Below are 22,150 nucleotides of genomic sequence, written 5' to 3'. Positions count from 1 at the left end.
GGCTGTTATCTGAGCCCATCAAAGCAAATAAAGTAGTTCAAGTGAGCTCAACCTATGTGCTCACATTATTATATTCTCTGAGATCAATAGTAAATCAGACACAAGGATTTAGTCGACATCTGCCTTCCTGTTTCTTTAATGAAATCAGGATATTTCATTTGGGGATGTGGTTTGTATGATATGGAAAAAATATAAATTTTTAGCACTTTATCTTTGTGAAATTCTTGATAAATGCAGTAATGTGTGAAATTACCAGCAGTCTAATATATTTCTAATGTATAAACAGGCATGAAATTATAGAAAACTGGTAGAAACAGAAAAAAGTAAACTGAGCAGGAAATAAATTCTGCTGCTGCTGATAGGCAGAGTAAATTAGAGCAATCATATAATGAAAAGAATTCAGTCCAGACAGTGAAGATGTGCGGAAAGTGAAGTTTTTTACTCATATTAAGTATTTATAAGTTCTTAGAAATGTATTTTATAAGTTTGCCTGTAAAAGAGAACGTTTTAAATCTTCCACTTAATGTAAAAATGTCAGTTTTATTGAGCACAGAACAAAATATTTAAGGACAGCCTGTCAAGGAAAACCTGCATGAGAAAGCATCTGGTGTTAGTCACTGCAGTTTGAATGAAAGGACAGACCTCGATGAGGTCTATCAAATAAATGCGACGTGTAGAAAGAAACACATGAAATAAGATGGTATTAGTGTTAAATACTTCTGTGGTTGCTTCATGTCAGTGTACCCAATGCAGTACTGCCCCCTTGTGACTGATTCAGGTAACAACACAGCAAACGGATCCCTGAGATACTTAGAAAGTTTCCCAAATCTTATATTCAAGCAGAACATAAACAGTGTAGTTTTAATTTACTTTCCTTCACTGATAATTGTGACTTTGTGGAAGTTTCTTATATGTAATTTATTTCCTGCTATTGTGACTGACAGAAGTCAAACAAATGTGCTCTGTCAAACAACAACACGCTGTTAAAGTGATGAAGTCAATGAAGATAAAATCCCTGTGATTGCAACATACTGACAGCAAAGTAGAATATTCAACATGCAGAGGCTTTATCTTCAACTGAAGTAGTATACTCAAGTATCACTATGATGAGAAAAGGCAAGAGTTACAAGAAGGTAGAAGGGTCTTTTATTATTAAAGTAGAGCTTATTAATTGAAGTATGACTATAGACAGACTCATTAATCATTTACAACAGTTGAAACAGTTTTTTAGGCAATACAATCTATTGTAAAACTGTAGATTATGGCTCTGAGAAGCTGCTGTGGTAGGAAACACAGATTTTTCTTTCACTTTTTATTAAGCTTGACTTCAGGTTGTAAACGGCCGACACAAACATTATGTGCATACATCTCCTTTCAGGCTGCAGAACCTCCATTCACAACCCAAAGAACACTGACTGACTGAGTTTTTATCCCACAGCAGTGTGTTGAACGATCATTAACAAAGAAACAGATCAAATCAAAAACACTCAAACGGCTCAATGGACTCGATGCAGGTTCTTCACAGCTTCGTGAAATCTGTTGCTGATTGTTTGACGCAGTTTCAAAATAGTTCAAACAGCGTAACGTCGGTCTTAAACTTTCCAACACGTCTCGTTTTGGTACAACAAACTACTTGAGCAGTCAATAACTGTTTAATACTGGCTGTGTTGTTGACCCGTGATGATGAGGGACACCGGGGTCAAAGGCTGACTGTTCAGTGATGAGGTAAACAAGCTGTGAGACAGAAAAATGTACTCGGACAAAAAAGTTCCCACCTCCTGTTGAAACCTCGTACCTTGTAGAAACAGCTGACAATGACATCACTGGGTCACATGTCAAAACTGAATGTTTGAAAATGTAGCGGACACATTAACACCTGATCCCCTGAGCTGAAATCAAAATCAATGATTTGACAGCAGCGACTGATGTTAAATAATAATAGAACAAATTAAGTTTTTGAACATGTAAGACATCAGTGAGAAATGTTCACAGTCGCTGCAAAATGTGAAGTAAATAACTTAATGTTGCTTCTGTTTCTGGATTATGAGACTTCTGTATCTGCTGCCACGTGTATTGAGGTGAGATTCACACCTTTTTTTGCTGCTTTTTTTTCACTCTGCCAATAAATAATAAAAATAAATGTGTTTAACTGACTGAAAGCTCTGCAAAAAATTCAGACTTTTAAAAGAACTTGTTTTTTCACCGAATAATTGAATGGATTTCCAGTCGTGTGAAAGCTCGACCCGCTCGGTCCTGCATGAAGGACGCAGGACCTACAAGTATTAAATCAATAACAGAAGAAAAAACAACTTTAAAGCTGTCAACTGTACAGCTGCAAAGACACGCTAAAATAAATTAAATCAAAATAGTCAAAATAACTTAACTATGACTAAATTATCTGACTGCCTGAAAAATGATTTCACGTTTTCCTCATTAAAAAGTACTTTTGAGAGGAAATTCTACACAGTGTGAGCAGAGAAAGAGGCTCATAGTGACTCGTGCTGTGTGTAATAGATGAAGCCTTTGGGCAGAAATCTGCTTCAGATACGGAAACAGACTCAGTTTCACGTCTATTCCTTCATGAAGAGGTGGGCTGTTGTTTTTATTATGTGCATAGAAACATGAAGGTATGTCTAATCTCTGCAAGCAGAAGAGAAGGAATCCACCAGATCCACGCTCAGACACAGATTTCGTTTTTGTTCATCTCATTTGGGATCGCGTCTTCACTCGCTTTTTGAGGACCAGAAATGTTTTTATTGCTGTAAAACGAGGAAAACTCAGTGAGGCTGGCAGGTCCTGAGGCTCCTCACCGTTCACTGCCTGCGTGTGAATATTTGGCTTTTAGCTGTGGTCATTTGAGAGAAATATCAATATGTATGAAAGGCTGCTGCGCTGTGGAAATAAGCCGAGTTCTTCAGCAGAAACACAATTTAATCTCAACTCATGGCTCTAAGTATTGTGAATTTTAGATTTAACCTGAACGACTCATGTGTGGAAAAACTCTGCTTGACTCCGTGAAGTTCAGCCTCCTCTGGTGGTTCGGTTAGTTCACGATCAGCGAATTCAACCGTGAGCTCAAAAACGTTTGATAACGTCTCATTTGCAGCAGAGCAACGTTACATCTTTCCTCCAGCGGAGGCAGAGAGCCACGTAAACATCATGAACGTATTTCATTGACAGAAACTCTCTCAGAGAGCCGGGTCATGTGTCAGTCACATGACAGGCCGGTGTATTCATCTGAGCCTTGTGATCTTTGGGAAATATTTATTCATCATCACTCCAGGATGTTGGTGAGCATATCAGCGTGTTCACTGTCAACTTGCCTGCTTAAATGAGAAATGACGGTTTCAAAGGAAAAAAGTCCTTGTTGAGGGTCACAGTGTCAGCAGAGGGGCATCTTCTCTCAGGTCAGGAGAACCACCTCTCAGTGAGGGCTCGAAGGATCTCAGTCTCATCGTCTGACTGTTCTGGGTCTGCAGCACGAGGACACACAACAACAAGACTCACTGATTCCAGAACAGTCCGGACGCTGTGTAAACAACAACGAAAACAGAATGAAATCAATCACAAGAGCTGCGTTAACTACGACGAGTCCACGTAGTGACATCCTTCATCCATCATGTGTTCACAGCGCGGTGAGCCTCGCTCCATCCTCGCTGTGAACCACTGAGCCTTTCCAGGATCACATAGTTCCAGCTCTTAAAGGCAAGATCATGTCGTAACCATGGAAACACAAATGCGTGCGTGTGTGTGTGTGTGTGTGTGTGTGCTGTACTCATGTTCTACTCCGTGTATTCAACCAGCTCCATGTAAAAAAGTATGTTAAATGCAGAGACCGTGTAGTGATGCCATCTTCTGTAATGTTACTGGTTGTTACATGTTCATCACACAACATCCAATAATATTCATTAATAACCATTAATATTCTTTACTTGAGGCTGAGATGCAGTTCTGAATAATAATGCTCACAATCAGTTCTTTTTTAGAAAGAAGATCAATAAGAACATCAGGTGTGGGTCCAGGTGGTGCCGATGCAGGATGACATCACCTAAACTGACCAATGAATGAGCCTATACGACATCGTGTTTGGTCCTCTTTGGTAAAAGCCAGCGTGAAGACGAAAGGGAGCTGGACTCAAAGGCCGGCCACCATGTAGCTTTTGTTTTCTGTGTTAAATGAACCGGACCTCAGGTGTGAGAAGTGACCGATGCTGTGTGCGTGTGTGTGCGTGTGCGTGTGTGTGTGTGTGTGTGAGATCACTCCTGATGAGCTGAACCAACAGTGTGACTTACAGTTGGGGTTGTTGGGGTCAAATGAGTCAGATCCATCATCATCGCTTCTGTCTGTATGGTCTGAGTCATCCGAGTCATCATCATCATCGTCATCATCATCATCATCACTGCTGTCATGGTCGCTGTTGCTGCCAAGAAGATCTGCAATCTGACGGGGGAGAAACAAACCTTACTGGAGACCCCTTCATGATAAGTAAACATAAAAACCTGATATCAAATTAAACCTGAGGCACGTTTCTATGCAGTGCTGGATCAGATCCTTCACGCATCAACACTGATCTCAGGCCGCCATGAAGAAATTCAATTAGGATTCACTTCACTTATATTTTAAATGTTCAATTAGTATTTTTTTTATATAATATTTTATAATTATTTTAAGGATTGCATCTTCTAAAAACAGCTTGCAGTATTGGAAGAAAATGTTAACTATGTAACCTGGACTGAGAGAAACCTTTAAACAGAAGGAGGAAACTGCAGCTGGGAGCGAAAGGAAACGTCAGGCACCTCTTCATCTGTGGGAGAGTTGGGTTGGTCCCCGTTTTCCGGGTCCTCGTTATTGGCCAGCTCCTCTATGAGCGGGTCTGTGTCCATATCGTCATCGTCGTCGTCTTCGTCGTCGTCTGTGTCTGAAGAATCATCATCGTCCTGGTCTTCATCATCCTGGAAGAGCATTAAAAACAGAGCGTCAACCGAACATCTGCTGAGTCAGCGTTTCCCTGCCGCTTATGCATAAAAACTGATACTGATGAAGATGTTTTCTAACAGTATGTAAATGCATTCTCCAAAAAAGGCCATTTACTATTTTTATTTGGATATAATATCATTATTTTTTATTCATTTTTGGGTACCTATACTCATATTTTTCTCACTATATTTACCACTTCAAACCCTCCTTGATCATGTGACTTATGTGTGAACGGACGGGTGGAGCAGTTAACACTGAGGCGCTTCGGGGTCGAACGCTGGAGTCATACAATTATCTTCAAGACCAAAGCGAGCTCACTTCTGTGGGTCTCACCTGATCATCATCGTCTCCTTCTTCTGCCAGTTTCTGCCGTCCCACCTCGTAAAGACGACACACTGTGTCCAGGCTCACCGTGTCCTGGTTCTGCACAGAAAAACACGAACAAGGTCTTTGCAGTTTCAAATGTGCTTCCAGAAAGATTCAATTTCTCTTTTCAATCTTACACGAGACTAAAACAACAAAAGCAACAATTAGCCAACTAATCTATTAGTTCATCAACAGAAAACTAATCAGCATTTATGTTGATAAGTCATTAATAACTGTTCAGTCGAAATAATTTTTCAGGCAAACACAGCAAACACTTCAGCTACGAAGATTTGCTGCTTTTCTTCATCTTATGTGATTGTAAACTAATCATCTTTGGTCTTTTTTAAGTTGAGGTTTTTGACTGTTGTGCACTGTAATTTACAACTATATTCTAACACTTTTAACACCAAGTGAAAAGCTCTGGACACAAAGACAGTTTAGTTCTTTCTTAATGATTAGAGAGACCAGAACAAAGTTTACAGATACTGATGCTCCTCCAGTCGTCCATGATGAACACGGCTGCTGTTCAGGCCACCTCAAAGACAACTGAGGCTAAGATTCACCCAAAGTACCTCAATGACAGCCAGGTAGCAGTCTTTGGTGTCGGTGCACAGATCAAAGATGTTCCTCTTCACATCCACTGTGGCTGAAAAGAAGAAAACCAAAGTCAGAGTTACAAACTAAAGCCAAGGAGAAAGAAAAAGTCGCTGTCCTACAAGCAACTGGTACCAAAAACAGGAGAAACAAAGCCGCCTGTGGTTAAAACGAGAAAGCTGATGTATTTTTATCTTTTTATTATTCTTATGACAGATGAAAAGGCTCAAAGCAACAATTCGGCCACTAGGAGTCAGCAAACACACACATGGGATTTACATCCATTTTCCCTGTTGTAATAAATAAAAACACCTGAGGTATCACACGTGCCTCATTTAGAGTCTGCAGATCATGTGGTTTCAGCATGCTGTAAAAATTTTATTCACTGTAGCTGACCAATGAGCTTTGAGTCTGCAACAAACAGGAAGTGCAGCCTACCAATGGGCTTGTAGTCCGTAGCATCGAAGGTTCTGAAGGACGAGCCGAAGGGACTCTTCATCTGTTGGTCCATGGCGTCATGCTCATCATCGGCTTGCAGCATCGCTGTACAGGTGTGTGTGTGTGGGAAACAGACCATAACATGTAACTCACTGTACAAACATTCAATAGTTAAAGACACACACACACACACACACACAAAGCCTCCATGTACCTCCATACATGATGGTGGCGTTGCTGTTGAAGACCAGCCTGCACTGGTCCAGGGCAGGGACAGTGTGCAGGAGGTGGAAGGTCCTCAGGTCCCACTGACAGCTGCTGTCAAGTCAAACAACTACAGCACAACACAGAGCAGTGCAGATACAAATATGATGCACCTGTTTATACTTATATAAACTTATATACTTATATAAAAAAAACTATGATGAATCATCTAATTGTACAAATTCATAATTCCTTCCTGAAAAATGTTATGTTAAGATAGTAAAATGCTTTTTACATGTTTGAATTCATCCTTAATTTCAAACATTTAGATATTTACAACATGAGCAGTCCTTGCAAACAGCATCCTTCACAATCAGATGGTATCATTGTCATAAACGACGCAGTAAATATCAAAGTTTAAACATGAAGACTTGAAGGAATATTTTAACGGTTTGGCTGAGAAAGAGTCCAACTCACAAACATCCATAAAACACACAAGATAAAACATGTTGATGAGCTTTAGAGGTTTGTTAGCTGTGGATTTAGGCTAGCTATTTCCCTCTGTTTCCAGCCTTTATGCTAAGCTAAGCTAACCAACTGCTGGTGGGAACTTCATACTTACAAAGTATTACCAATCTTCTCGTCAACGTCCTCCTCCCAGAAAGTCTAACTATTTCTTTAAATGTAGATCTGTTTGCACCACAGGACCACGCAGAGTGTCCACTAACATCTCAATTGTCTTGTTTAGTTTTGGCGCTTTAGCTTTATGAAGCAGCGAATCTAAAAAGCTCAGCGTGGCTACGGCAGCAAAGCTGGTGTTTATGTCGCTCTGGATGATTATTTTTAAAGGAGCGGTCCAGAGTTCAAAGACCACCGCGATCAGAGGATACGATCTCAGTGTTGATGATGACCTCCAGGCTGTTCGGGTGGAAAACGCCGCTGATGTTCATGTTGAACTTGTCAAACTTGTGGATGGCTCGTGACGCCCGCACGTCCCACAGCACGCCGTCGTTTAGCACCAGGTCGTCGGTGGGGTTGAAGGTGGCACAGTTCCTCTTGTAGTTATTGGCCAGGGCGGGGTCGTTCAGGGTCAGGGTCTTCTGACCCGTCTGGATGTCGTAGATCTGCAACGATACGGAAATTAAAAAGATATTTAACGGGAGAAAAAAGGAGACACAGAGGGAATTAGTACAACTAGTAAAAAAAGCAGTAAAAACACGTACGTGTGCGACTTGGTCCTCTGTGCCGATGACTCTGTCCTGAGAGAGTTTACTGAACTCCACGTAGTGGTCGTCTGCAAATGAGTTCCTGCGAGAGAAAGCAAACGCTTCAAACACTGCAGCCCCCACGCTGTGAGGAAGAGTGGACTCTGAAGTGGTGTGTCAGTTAAAAATGTGTGTGTGTGTGTGTGTGTGTGTGTGTGTGAGAGAGAGTTTTACTTCTTGCTGAAGACACCATCCATACTCCAGAGAGCAGACAGGGGGAAACTCCAAGAACCACAGGTGAGCAGCAATTTCCCATCCTGAGAAACAACATTTAACTCGCACCTTTTCTTTTAAATGTTATCGAGTCAGTTCAGTCTCACAATCAGTTCTCAGATCAGTTAAAAGGAATCATTTGACCTTTTCTAGTGGCTCATCTGCATATAAAACAACTGCTATGAAAACATGTGTGATCAGGATGTAAAATCATTAAACCTGCAATAACTGGCAGCAGAAACTAGAAGTCAAACAAAGGGACATAACATCAGCTTCTAAGTTGATACGGTGAGGCTGTTAGCAGACAGCTGATGAATGTCAGCTCTTTAGCTGCTAAAGGCTCCGCTTTGTTCACCAGCTGGTCTCTGCATTTTAGAGCCTTTTCTCTGAGAACAGCTGCCTGCTGCAGTAAACGATGAGCTGAAACTCAATGTATGTTCATCACTCTGAGCAGCTCCATTCACATGCAGACCGTCAGTTTTCCTCAAAATAATAATCATAGCTGCAGACGGCCTTCATGAGCTGATCCTGATTTAATCGGTAGTTTTCATCACTGACAAAACCACGTCATTTAGCTTGCTCCTGACCTGTCAGCCCCCGTGACTGCAGGGTTTTGAGATGTGTGCGTGTAAACATACTCTGGAGGGCTCCAGGTGTGTGATGGCTGACGTGTGGCAGGTGTAGTTGGCCACCTCCTCTCCAGAGAACACATTATAGAATTTGAGGCGACCGGAGATGGTTCCCAGCATCAGGAAACGCTCGCGGGCTGAGAAGGCACAACAGGTGAAACCGCTCTCGTCTCCGTCGCCCTCGTGGAAGACCGACATCGGACGAAACCTGGAACAAAGGCCGAAAAGACCAGTGGAAAAACCTGATTTTCCATTTTTAATAGACAAATTTTTACATAGCTTGAAATAAACTGCACTCAAGAATTAAAAACCGCCTCAGGTGAAGAGTCTGCACGCGCACCTGAGTGTCTGGTCATTACCTGCTGAATATGAGATGTCTGTCCAGACACCCTCTGTCCACGCCTCCATATTTCGGGTACAGCACCCTGCTCCCCAGGCGGGCGGTGAAGTTGGGCGATGCCTGTCGCCTCTGCTTTGGCTCAGGGCAGCGGTGGGGGGTGAAGAGAGAAAAGGGGGGGCAGGTGGTGACGGGATTGGGGCAGTGGGCGTGTTGTTCCCTCAGGTACTCAGTGATGATGCTGTCAAGGGTCGGGGGGGAAGGAAGGTGGCGCTCCAGCTGCTTCTTCATGGCTGGAGTCTGATCAGGTGGGAAATAAGAGTCATGAGCCTGAGCCTGAGCCTGAGCCTGAGCCTGAGTCTGAGCCTGAGCCTGAGCCTGAGCCTGAGCCTGAGCCTGCATCCAGGCGTCTTTGTATGGTCAGTATTCGTTGCAGGTATGTCACCATCTGTGCCACAGCTAGCAGTTAGCAGCTAGCAGCTAGCCACTCTGTGAGGTTGCACAATGGTGCTTTGAGGTAGATGCTAACATATCTTAGTTAAATGTGCTAACTTGCCGATATTTGACAACAACAATTCTGAGGATCATCCAAGTTATTTGGATTCAACTGAACCAAATTTCATGACAAACAGTGGTCGAGACATTTCACTGGATGTCAGAGGGCACCGTGGACCTCTGCACCAATTCAAGTCATCTGAGTGGATGACTTGAATTGGTGAGTTCAGTTTTGTTGCTGATATTTCACTCTGAACCAAAGAGGCGAAGCAACAAGCATCTCTACAGCGTAGCGCAACTAAAATCTGTGTACAGGTCTGATTTTCTTAATAATAAAAATTCACCAGTTTTAATGCAGGCCTGTTGTGGGCGTATTATACAGTAAAATCTAAACCTCATCATCAGCCTCATCATTAGCAGATCGTTCAGTATTAACAAACCTTTGCTAGAATGTATGTTGTATATGTTGCCAGCGGTACATATTCAGAACACGTATGTAAATAAATGCTTCTGTATGACCATAAAAATGTGAAAAGGATCTGAATGATTAAAGTATTACAAGCTGTCATTAGTGAGGCTGCAACTAATGATTTTCAACTAATAATTTTCATTATTGGCTATTATTTTTATTTTATTTACTGAAAGTGTAAAAAGCCAAATTGTTAATTATCCATCCATCCAAATTGTTAATTAATTTGGTGTCAATCCACCAATTAATTAATGGTTTGAGTTTGAATGAATAAATTAAAAACTACACACACAAACCAAACTCTGTGTGACTGACCTGTATGAAAGCGCCGTGGTCAGACTTCTGCTTCAGCGCGCGAAGTTTTTTCCCTGAGCTGCAATGAGCCGCCGGACGTTCCCGGCTGAACAAAATCCGCCCGACCGGATGTGAGCCCTGCCCATGGGAACCGGGATGAGGAGGAAGGGCAGAGGATGAAGAGGAGCATGAAGAGTGAGGAACGGCGAGGGAACGTGAGGAAGAGGGAGTGGAAGAGGAGGCCGCAGTGACTGAGGAGACAGGAGAGGATCCAACATGGCCGGCAATGCGAGCTGCGATCCCGCCGGCTAACCGGCAAGACCTGGGAATCACTGAGGAAGAGGAGGGGGTAGGGGTGGTGCAGGAGGAAGAGTTCGGGCAGAGCGATGCTACGGGTAAGTTCGCCTCTTTAACCAGTGTGTTCGCCGTGTCGTGGAGGCCTTTCGCCACCAGGTGGTTTCTGATCAGCATGAGGAGTTCCTTCTCAGAAAAGGTGATCCGTGACTGGGCGACCACGTTCGCCCTCTGCAGGCGAGCCAGTGAAACGTCGGTGCCCATGAGGAGAGGCTTCCCCGACACTCGCTCGGTCAGCTCGGCGGCATACCGGCAGAAACGGACGTGCTCGCTTCGTTTGTCCTGCAGCACCGGCTCTTTCATCAGCTGCGGAGGTAAAAGGGACAGAAAATAAATACATGTGTGGGAGATAATGGGTTGTATTTCTTCATGTGGTGTGTAAAAACCCACTTTTCCTCCTTTCAGCAGAACACAGTAAACACAAACCACAGCTGCATAATCCTCCAAACCTGTTTTTCATTTAACAAAATCAAATTTTCATCTGCATCTGGATCCTGACCTGTGGTGCAGTCACGGTGCACGACCTCTGGCGGATTATTTCCATTTAAAGTAGTTAAAATATGGAGAGAATTGATGTTTACATGTTAAGATTTTATTTTCTTTATTTCTTCCACACCAATGAACTCGCAGCTCTGTGAGGGTTTACTGAGGCACTGCAGTGGTTTGAGCTTCATGCTAACGTCAGCATGCTACATCCTTACAATGACAGTGGTAACATGCTGACGTGTAGCGGGTGTGTAATATTAACCATTTCCAAAATATGAACGGGCCGAGTTCCTTCACTGAGTTCTCATTCAGGAGCATGCCTGTGAATATTCTCATTCTTCCAGGTCATTGTAAGCTTTAGGGCATTCAATCGTTCGTAACTGGACCTCGTCGGTTTGTCTTAGAAGACGTTTCGCCTCTCATCCGAGCCATTCACACATGGCTCAAGGAGCCTCCCAATGACAACAATGGGACACTAACAAGGCAAATGACTGTCGTTGACACCCAAGGGTTGCACCCTACCCCGCCTTAATGGGGGGGATCGTTTGCCTCACAATAGAGTGATACCATTCTTGCTTTTGAGGGTTGGCCTCACCAGGAGATAAATACTTGAACCTAACACCATTGCATTGGACTAGAGCTGTCCTATCTAGTCTGGTTGCGCATGAACTGATGAAGCCTGCTCGGATGAGAGGCGAAACGTCTTCTAAGACAAACTGACGAGGTCCAGCTACGAACAATTGGATGCCCTAAAGCTCATTCAGGAAATACGGTTTTCTTTGCATTCTTGTTTTAGAGCTGCACAAAATTATACAAGCAGCAGAGACGAAAATTATGCTTACCTACACAGAGTGAAAGCACAGTGACTGAATGACTGAATGACTGAATGACAGTGAAATGTTGCGCTCACCTGCTGAATGTGGCTGTTGGTGAAGAGCGGCAGTTTGCTGATGATTTGTCTGATCGCCGAGCTGCGAGAGAGTCCAACCAGAGCTTTGCAGGACAGACCACGGATCAGGTCTGCGTCGGTGATGGGCATCTTCACCGACAGCAGAGACAGCAGCACCTGGGGGGCGCAGATATGGATGGTGACACAGACGACTGAGGAACTTTCTCCCACGTTTTTATATTTCTTTTTAAAGGAGATCTGTTGGTGCTTCTGGTGAAAAACAATGTGAGCCCAACATAAAAACGTAAGATTCTCCTTTCACTCTTACCTTTATACCGTTGTTGTTCTGCACTACTTGCCACATGTGGGCCAGCACTCTGTTGTGGGGAGTGAGGGGGTGCTGGGGGTGGAGGGACAGCCTAAGGGGGGTGGCGGCAAAAGCACCTGTCGTGTTCAGGCTCTGGTCTGGAGCGCACACACAGTTTATTATCACCTGGCGTGGGACAGGGGGGAAGATAACTGATAATTGTCATGTGTGTTTCTCTGCAATGGTTTTATGCTTTGAGCATGAGTTCATTCAGATAGGTGCATACATTTTTATATATTTTATTTAGAAAATAAACAAACAGAAAAATATATTATCCTTTATATCTATATTTCTATAGATCTATATTACATCATTTCACAAACTCAATATATTAATGACCCTTCTTTGCTTCCACACAACACACAGTGCAGCTGAGGCTGATGGGAATGTCTTTAGTTTTAAAGGATGTTAGTCGTGAATCAAAGAGTTGGACAAATTCTAATTCTGACCTGATGATGGCGCTAAATGCAAAGTCATTGGATCACCAAAGTTACTACAAATCCCTGAGAGGAAGATGGAAGTCTGCACAAACTTTCAAACCATCAAACTTCAGTCAAGCTCTATCAATAAAAAACAAGACTGTCAACCTGCTGGTGGCGCTACAGGAAAACACTGGAGTCAGGAGGAATCACTCTTCAGTAATCTATTCGACGGTTATTGAGATATTTCAGCCTGGACCAAAGTGATGGACAGGCCTACAGATGAACGCTGCTGTGTCACCGCTGCGGCTGATTAAAGCCATCTGCTTACCTGCAGTGCAGACTTCTGGATCTCAGCATCATTGGCAAACACCTCTCCCTCTGCGACGCCCAGAATGATGCTCATACCTGCAGCAGGCAGCAGAGACACACTGACGCACATCCAGGACAAAAAAGCTTTTCAGTCGAGCAGAAGTGAAAGTGAAAGCAGTCCTACTGACCCACAGTGGAAACAGTCGACCTGGTTTCATCCAGAACGTCTACGGTGTCCGCAAGCACCAGCTGGACTTTAGGAACCACCATGAGCATTGCCAGGATGTCCAATGCATAACGCACTGTGTCACTCCTGGACAGACACAAAGACAGGGAGACAGCACTTCCTCATTGTTGTTAATGTGTCAATATGCACTGACGCAGACAGACAGAAGAAAACCAGCATTTAAATAATAATGAATGCTGCTGGTTTTCACACAGTGAGCACAGGTTTTCCTTTGAGGGTCACTTCTGCACATTGCGTACCTGAACAAACGAGCAAGTCACCAACTGACGACATACGTATGTGACCTTACCTGCCGTAGTAGGTCCTCCAGTCGCAGGCTGCAGAAATGAGCTGCAGCATTAAGGGGACACAGGACAGTTTGTAGAAAACCTCGACTGGTTCCCAGTGGAGCTGAGGAGGTCCACACTTGATGAGAAACTCCATCATCTCGATAACCTGCTCTCTGGTGTATCTATATGCCTGGAAACAGGGAGCCACACACACGTACAGAGGGTATATATCTAAGAAGCTGATCACGCACACAAACATGTCTGTACAGCCAGGATGATGATGATAAATACATCAGATACCTTGTAAAACGGCTGCTGGGGAACGACGACGCCTCCGTCTGATGAGTGCAGGGACTGTTTGACCTGTTCAGCCTTTATCGCCAGGTGAGCCTCAAAGTACCTGAAAGAAGTCATCCATTATCAATTCACACTCAGTGTATGTAGTAACATCTATCTATCAATCCATCCATCCTTTGTGTTACCTGCGCAGGGCCATGCAGGTGTGTTTGGCTGTCTGTCGGCTGGAGAAGACCTGGTCATCACTCATTATTGACACCTCGTTCTCTGTGTTAAGGATCTCCAAAGTACTGATCTACAGGTGATGCAAAAGTTTCCAGTTAACACAGGTACCACCATTCATTCAGCAGTAATATACTCATCATGCAACCTGCTCCTGAAGCACTAAGGCAGCGTAAGATGAAGGATTTAGTTCTGACCAGGTTGACCAGCCTGCGCAGGCCGTCCTGGTGGTCGAAGAGCTGCAGCACCGCTCTGAAGGAGAAAGAGATGGAGAAGAACATGGTGGCGTGGCAGACGCCTGAAGCGTGGGAGGACTCCAGCAGCCACAGAGCGTAGGACACCATGTCTGCCAGCACGCCGTCCGCGAGCGTGCAAACCTTCAAAAACACACAGTGAAGACAGAACGATGCTCACTCCGCCTCACTTTGAGCTTTCAGGTGTGTGTGTGTGTGTGTGTGCGTGTGAGAACCGTACCCTCTCCATAGCATCTTGGTTGTATGCCAGGTAGTACAAGCAGAGTGAAACTCCAGTCGCTGCCATGGACGGCCTCGGGATCTGCAGGAGTTTTTGGACTCCTCCGTGAGCGATGAACTCTGCTGCAAACTTCTTGTGGAGGAGCAGCGAGGCGAGATACTGACGAGAGAGACGGAAGAGACGGACGTGAGAGAAAGAAAACGACTAAACAACAAACGAATCAGCTCATTAGTGATAACGTTTAGTGAATGTGGCTGAACTGTGAATAACAGCTGTTTACAACACAGGGCTGCAACGATTACTTTCATTAATCAATTAGTTGTTTGGTCTATAAAATGGCAGAAATGGTGAAAAACGTTGATCAGGGTCACGTGACGTCGCTGAGCAAGATGGTCGCCTAGCTGGACACGTCCCAATTAACCCACCAATTTACCCCCAAAACGCAAGTTTAATTCGAAGGGCTCTACTCTAAATCTTGGTAAAGCTTTAGGTTAGACTTTAACTGCACTGGGAGCTCTGGCAACTCGTGTATTATGGAAACTAGAGCAACAAAACACGGCACCGTTACCCCGCTAGCTAGCGGGGCAAACGCTAGGCTAACAGACAGGTGTCTTGGCCACCATGCAACAGTCCCTGGAGAAAGCTACAGAAGAGATGGGACAAGTCGGGAAGCTCTTGGCAGCTCTGCAGGCAGACATGAACTGATGTCAACGGGATACTGACCCGACTGGATGAAGCAGAAAGCTGCATCTCTCGGTTAGAGAGTGAGAACCACCGGCTCCGTCAAACAGCGGATAAAAGTGCCAAAAAATGTGAGGAACTGCACCAGGCAGTGGAAGACGTTGCCAACAGAGACAGACGCCAAAACCTGCGGCTCGTCGGCCTGAGGGAGAAGCTTGAGGGTAGAAACCCGGCAGACTGTGTAAAGAAAATAATCTCAGAGACCCAGGGGATCGATCTGGACGGATCACAACTGCAGCGGGTGCACCGTGCTCCGATACCAATGCCCGAAGAAGGTCGGCCACCCAGACCGATTATCATGCGGTTTCCAAGTTTCTTAGAGAGGGAACGAGTGTTGTCTGCTACAAGGGAGACATACAGGAATAAGGAGGATGTAGTCTGGGGAGGCTGCAAGTTGTCATTTATCCCCGACATGACTAAAGAGACGGCAGAGAAGAGGAGAATGTTCACAGATGTTAGGAACCGGCTGCACAGTCTGGACGTGCGCTTCACCCTCGCGTGCCTGGCCGAATTACGCTTCACGTGGAGCGGAAACAGAATGAAGTTCACTGGTCACAGAGAGGCCATGGACTTTAACGAGGAGGAGACGGTTCGGCCAAGAGCATCGGATGGCAACTGAACTCGACTCTGGCGGCATAATAGTTTAACCAACACACGATGTAAGGATCTATCCTGATGTGACAACGTGGCTCAATATGAACAGGACATGACCTTTTGGTTTTTTTATTTTTCATGATTTCTGAGCGCGTTCATGACGCAGTGAGTATGGGGCATCGGGGGCTATGTAACGGCTTGAATATGTGAAACTTAAGTTAAGTTTAAGGTTATCCCATCTGGAATTGAATATCTAGGGATTAGATTATGTTCAGATCTAGAAAATATATCTATTAATACAGCTCCTTTAATTAAAAGAAATAAGACAAATCTGGACAAATGTAAAAAATTAATATTATTAAAAAGGTAGTCGCTCTACAATTGAATTACATCTCTATGATGATACCAGCATCCATCTCTGATGGGATCTTCAAACAAACAATCAAAATAAGTGGCGATTAATTTAATAGCTGACAAAAAATCAATTAATCGTTGCAGCTCTACAGCAGAACACACCCATGACAGAAATGTGTTTATTTTCAAAAACCTACATCCACAAAAAAGAGAAATCTGATTTTAAACCAAGAACACTGAATCATTGGCGACGACGCAGCGTCCTGGGTCCCACTGAGGCAGCTCAGTAAGTTAAAGAGAGCTACGACGCTGAAACAAGCGAGCAGTTTGGCTCATATGGGACTGTCATCCATCAATTTTAGAAAAAACTTCATTAGTTAATCTATCCATCAGCTGTCTGCTGGGTCCAAGTTAACTGCTTATCATACTAATAGGAATTATTGTTATACACAGCTGGAGAGTTCTGACAAACATGTGATAGAACTGTAATGAACTAATGTGCTTATTGAAGAATGCTGCAGAATCTCTGCTGTTTGGGTCGTAAATGGACAGTAAAGTGTAAATACAACTAACCCCTGAGATCCCCTCAACAGAGACTAAAAGTGACACCTGACAGACCATCATGCAGGTCTGATGGTGCTGACCGAACAGCCTCCTGCAGCACAATCCACTGCCAACAATCCCATTTCTAGTTCATTGTTGCTGAGAGTCATGTTATTAATTATTTAACAGCTGCTTAAACACGTCTGACAGTGTTGTGTGTGAAAGGTGACACACCACTGAGAAAAGTTGGTAAATTTAAGCTTCCTGGAGCTCAGAACAGCCCCACCCACAGAGGTTAAGCTTATCCTTCACACACAGACATGCTCCTCTGTGGGGAGGGGTTTACTGCAGGTTTTAAAATCTTAACTGATGCAAACAAACACAATGAGAAAATGTGGAACATTAAAAAAGTTTTAGGCAGAATTTTCATCGTGTGATTGAATCTTATAGAGACGATTTCTGTCTTTTACTATAAAGCATCCAGAGTTTACTTGATAAAAGCAATAAATAAATATGTTTGAATAATGAACCAGCTAAGTGGATTAAATAACAAACAGACTGAACAGATATCAAACTATTTACCGACTCTGCTAAAATGCACAGTACAGCTGTCAGGGGTTTGACAGCAGTGACCTTTGCACAAAGTAAATTTCCTTCATGGCGCTTTGTGGACGACAGTCTTACCAGGAGGGCGTCAAAGGTGAGCTGGACATTTTTGGTCTGCCTGAGGTCGATGTAGTTCATCAGCAACGAGCGGGTGTCCAGCTGCATGAAGACGGCAAGCAACTGCAGCGGAGAGAAAGATCACTGGATTTACAGCTGATTTAAGAAGAGAAATGTGAGCAAGATGAGAGACTAAAAGATGGAGGGATGAAGAATCCACTGCAGCCTGAGAGGAAAGAGTCCAACTGGATTTTACACATCAGGAACAAAAACATGCCAATATGTGGTCCACATTTATTCCAGGTGGTCTGAGCTGGTCGTTCCCTCCCAGTGTTCATACTGGTCAGCAAGTGTGGCTCCACACACACTTCAGGTATATAATGACACACCTGTGTTCAAAGCCACCTCCCATTTCTCCTTTACTTGTAAGGTGTTTGGAGAATTCAGTCGTGGGAGCGTATATTGACTTCATATTTGTTATAATGATTAGGTTTCACCACATGAACAAACATCTGAACTACTGTTGTCGTTTTTTGTATCATTTTGCAGGATTCATGAAGAGCAAGCGGTGGTTTGTTTGGAGTCTCACCTCCTGGTAATCTCCGAGTGGAGTCAGATACTGCAGGATGAGCCTCTGCTCCATGGCCGGGCTCAGCGGGGAAAGGCGGTAGTCAGAGCCAATCACCATCAAGCTCATCTCGGACCAGGAGGTGCTGTTGGCCGGCTGGTCGCCGGAGTCGCTTCTCTCCACCTCTTCCTCGGTCCTGCGGGACGAGGAGGTGAAGTTGAGTTTCTGCTTGGCCTTCCTCCCGTTCTCCTTCACTGCCCGTCTCCTCCCTCCTCCTCTTCCCCCCTGCCTGTCCTCCGTCTCCCTGGAGGCAGGGTCTGGGCTCGCTTGGTAAATGAAGTCTGGAAGCAGCCGGGTGGAGCCGGATCCGCTGCTGCTGCTGCTGCAGCCACCAGCTTTCAGGGCCGAACCGAGCTGTGACAAAGGTTTGGAACTGGGCTTGGACGCTGGCCTGCTCCGCTCTCCCTCCTCCTCCTCCCCCTCCGTCTTGTCTTGCTGGGCTGTCGAGATGCTTGAGGTTTGGCTTGTTTCAACCTGAGAGTCTTGAGGTAGATTCTGGGGCGTCTTCACAGGACTGACGTGACTCTCGGCCTCTTCAGTTTGCAGCTCGTGCAGGCGCTGAATCATGATCGGCACCTGGATGTTCGGAGGAAACATGTTTTCGACCTTGTGGGTGGTGGTAATCGCATTTTATGCCACAGCAGCACCAAATAAGCAAACTTTCTTGAACTTGGAGTAAAACTGTATTAAGAATAAGGTGTGATATTACAGTGAACAACAGAATGTTTGCATGTTTTCATGTGTGAGACCCACCAGCCGGGCGTTCTCCTCTCGGTAGCTCGCCGCCACTTCCTGGTTGCTCATGGCTCTGGCCAGCAGGCCCGTGGCGTAGACGCACAGCGGTCGCTCTGCTTCACGAGCCCAGGTGAACAGCTTCTCAACCAGACCTTCCTGACTCACGCAGACACACAGAGCTGATTCACTCTCAGCTGATCAACGATTCGGTAACAGTTCTCTTTAAGCCCAGTTATAAAAAGTGAACGTTTATATTTAGCTGCTTTATTATGAGGCATCTTAACCTCTAAACCATCCCTGAATGAAACGAGAACAGATCATTGTTATGTTCTTGGACCTTTTCTTTCTGACAACTGATCTCTTGAGCATCCTGTTGGCTCAACAAGATCAAATGAAGTAAATACAACTGCAGCATTTATGTAGAAAGTCCCTTTTTAGGTCAGTTATTTAATAAATTATTCCTCTTTTTCTTGGAGCATGATCACGATCCAAGACCTACAGCAAAGATCCTCACACTATCTGCTGTACTCAACGTTTTAAAATCCCCCTTCATTGTGCAAAGCTGATAAAAGTCCATAAAGTTGCACCTTCTCTTGGAAGACGACGGCGGTCTCCAGGCCCGGCATGATGTTCTGAAGCAGACGACAGGCTGCTGTGTTGAGGTCCAGCTCTCTGCTGGTCATTATGTATGTGTCCAACAGCTGGAAAACACACACAGAAACCAATCAGAGCACCGCTTTTGGAGCAATTCATCATACATTTACACACATAAATACAATCAATGCTGGTGCTTGTTTAATTGAGGAGTTATCCATTTTCAGTATCTGTTTTCATAGTTTGGAATGAATGAAGTGACACAAAACGACAGTTCAGTTGATGATCAGGAGAACTTCTTATTGTTTTTACTGTCAATCAACAGAAAATCAATCAAATCAATCATCAGTTCTTAAAAGCGAGGACTTGCTGTTTTTCTCTGTTTTATATCAGTAGAAACTGAATATCTTTGGGCATTCATCCTCCAAAAGGTCAAAACACTAATAAAACAAGTGTGTGAGATTCATACACACTGGAAACTCATCCATCACACGTCAGTGGACAGGCACACTGCATTCACAAGACACAAAGCACTACTGAGTAAAGGATCCAGCAGTCCTCACCGCATTGGTAAAGTCATCGTTCATAAAGAGCATCTTCAGGAGTTGGCCCAGCATGCAGTCTGGGTCCGCCCGGCCTGAAAAGTTATACAGGAGTCAGAAACTCAACAACCAATCAAAACCAGAGCTTTAGTTCAGCTCAGAAAACCCTGACGGGCACATTGTCAGCACAAAAGGCTGAAAGATGATCTATGAAAATCACATCAGGCACATAAACCGCGTGCTCCTGACACTTCCTGGATTGGTGAAAATGGATGACAACCTGGATGACGGTCATCAAACGGGTCGGGGTCTGCTTTGTGATACTCTCCTGTCTCCCGTTCAATCAGCTCAGATATTCTGCAGCAAACAAAGAGACGCAGTCACCTCCACGAAAAACATCCGGAGACATTAAGTCCAATAAAACAAATGATGATTACAGCTTTTCAGACACAAATCGCAGCTAACTTTGTGAGGATGAACACCAGCAGCTCTGTAGTGCCCTGCTGCGCTTCTTCCCATTCGTCCAGCAGCGTGGCGAGATCCGCCTTGGCATCCACGGCCGTGGCTACTGCCACGGCAGCCGACACGGCAGCCGACAAGGCGGACGACAGGACGGTCGACACGGCAGACGGCGGTTCGTCTTGTGGGGACGACATGGCTGCCTGGAAGACAGAAGGAGGAGAGCGAAGAAGAGCAACACTGAGTAACGTTCAGGTTATTCTGGAAAAGATGTAGTTTGTATGATGTGTTGTACTTTAATCACATGAAAAGTGACAGAAGGTGTCAAGTTTCAGCAGGATCTTATTTTATTTACTTCCAAATTAAATAATAACACTGAGGTTTCTGGAAACACCTTCAGAACTGCAGCAAACTTTGCGAAACCAGATATTATTTATTTTTTAATATTAGAGTAACACATGAGAGGCACAAAGTGATCCTTTCATGTTATTGATGTACATTTCTGCTGTTGAAATGAATGAAGTTGAAATGAAGCTGATTGTGATTCCTTTATTGATCTTGTCTCAATTATTTCAACCACATCACCCAGCTGCACCTGGAGGTTCACCTGCATCATAACACCACTGTGATCATGCTGTGACATTAAGAGGAGTGTTGTGAAGACGGGAACATACCTGAAGATGAGCGTATAGAAACTTTAATGACCCGGGTTTCACTTTGACCTGTTACATCTGATCTTGTCTTCGTGTGATAATCTTTGTTTCCTAACACTCACCAGCAGTTGTCTGACTAGGGCTCGAGGATGAGACATTACAGAGCAGCTTGTCTCAGATGCTGTCAGAGGTTATCACAGTTGAAAACCGTGAATCCACACCAACAGGTGGCCTCTGCTCAGGACAGCTGGCTCGTCGGCCGCCGCTCAGAGGACACTTGGAGCTCCGTGTGTGAGCGGAGCTAACGCGGCAGGACGGTTAGCGAACTTCACGTTAGCTAACTAACCTAAATTCACGGCGCGCCCTTCGGTTCAGTTTCTCTCGGAATTAAAAGGCACACACTCGTCCTCCCTCTGCTAAACGTTAAGGAGAGATAAGGCGCTAAAACGGCCCGCAGAGCAGAGAGAGGAGCGGAGGCAGCAGCAGGTTGACAGTCGGTCGCCTCATGTCAGAGACACAAACAGCTCCAGCTAGCAAGACAACCGTGTTTTAAACGTGACACACTCACCTGAACATGAGCTCCTCCGCGCGGACTCTCTCACTTCAGCTCGCCGTTTGTAGAGATTCCGCCAAAATTACCGGAAAGGAGCAAATTAAACAATGCTGACATTAAACGTTTAAGCGGAAAAAAAGTTTCACGTTTATTTTTCAAACTTCTCCCGGTGGCCGCACGCGACGTCACCGGACGACAGGCGACGTTAGATGACGTAAGACGGCGAACTTCCGGATGGGACTTGTAGTTCAAAATCGCAACAAACACGTTTGTTAAGTTTAGCGTAGTTTTATAGATTAAAGATTACTTTTCACAAAATAGCATCGATTTGTTGTAGAAAATTTATCTAATAACAGTATAACTAATTATGTTTATTATCATTATTTTCAAAGTTCACTTACTACCATCTATCAGGACCTTTAACCTCAGCTCACGGTCTTCATCACCAGATCTGAGGCGCATTTGAACAAAACA

The 22,150-nt window shown here is 44.4% G+C and overlaps 1 protein-coding gene across 2 annotated transcripts; it reads right to left on the bottom strand.

Moving 5' to 3' along the window:
* Positions 1 to 600: 600 nt before the first annotated feature.
* On the bottom strand, positions 601 to 21,834 carry LOC121614591 (DDB1- and CUL4-associated factor 1-like). 2 transcript variants are annotated; one of them, XM_041948556.1, is made up of 30 exons: positions 21,692 to 21,834; positions 20,477 to 20,673; positions 20,292 to 20,368; positions 20,033 to 20,106; positions 19,463 to 19,576; positions 18,894 to 19,031; positions 18,102 to 18,716; positions 17,534 to 17,635; positions 14,618 to 14,776; positions 14,341 to 14,520; positions 14,107 to 14,216; positions 13,925 to 14,024; positions 13,645 to 13,814; positions 13,297 to 13,421; positions 13,128 to 13,204; positions 12,339 to 12,503; positions 12,032 to 12,187; positions 10,303 to 10,941; positions 9,046 to 9,323; positions 8,696 to 8,894; positions 8,019 to 8,101; positions 7,803 to 7,887; positions 7,470 to 7,703; positions 6,590 to 6,683; positions 6,376 to 6,480; positions 5,916 to 5,989; positions 5,311 to 5,400; positions 4,797 to 4,952; positions 4,293 to 4,440; positions 601 to 3,529 (listed from the first exon to the last, which is right to left on the bottom strand). In XM_041948556.1, exons 2-30 carry the CDS (start codon positions 20,665 to 20,667, stop codon positions 3,504 to 3,506), a joined length of 4,764 nt encoding a protein of 1,587 aa, XP_041804490.1. In that variant the 5' UTR covers positions 20,668 to 20,673; positions 21,692 to 21,834; the 3' UTR covers positions 601 to 3,503. The 2 variants fall into 2 exon arrangements, with proteins under 2 accessions (XP_041804490.1, XP_041804483.1); XM_041948549.1 differs by having other exon boundaries at positions 601 to 3,473.
* Between the last annotated feature and the right edge of the window lie 316 nt (positions 21,835 to 22,150).

Source organism: Chelmon rostratus, chromosome 2 (assembly GCF_017976325.1).
Source record: "Chelmon rostratus isolate fCheRos1 chromosome 2, fCheRos1.pri, whole genome shotgun sequence".
Taxonomy (NCBI): Eukaryota; Metazoa; Chordata; class Actinopteri; order Chaetodontiformes; family Chaetodontidae; genus Chelmon; species Chelmon rostratus.
The sequence above is the reverse complement of the archived record's forward strand: the minus strand, read 5'-3'. Positions and strand labels throughout refer to the sequence as shown.

Bases quoted from the DNA above. Each gene is read 5' to 3' on its own strand.
- LOC121614591 (XM_041948549.1), bottom strand. From the start codon at position 20,667: ATGTCGTCCCCACAAGACGAACCGCCGTCTGCCGTGTCGACCGTCCTG. The intron at 19,577-20,032 runs GTGAGGACTGCT...TGTGTTTTCCAG, and splicing joins ACGATGACTTTACCAATGCG to CTGTTGGACACATACATAAT. The intron at 12,188-12,338 runs GTAAGAGTGAAA...TGCGCCCCCCAG, and splicing joins AGAACAACAACGGTATAAAG to GTGCTGCTGTCTCTGCTGTC.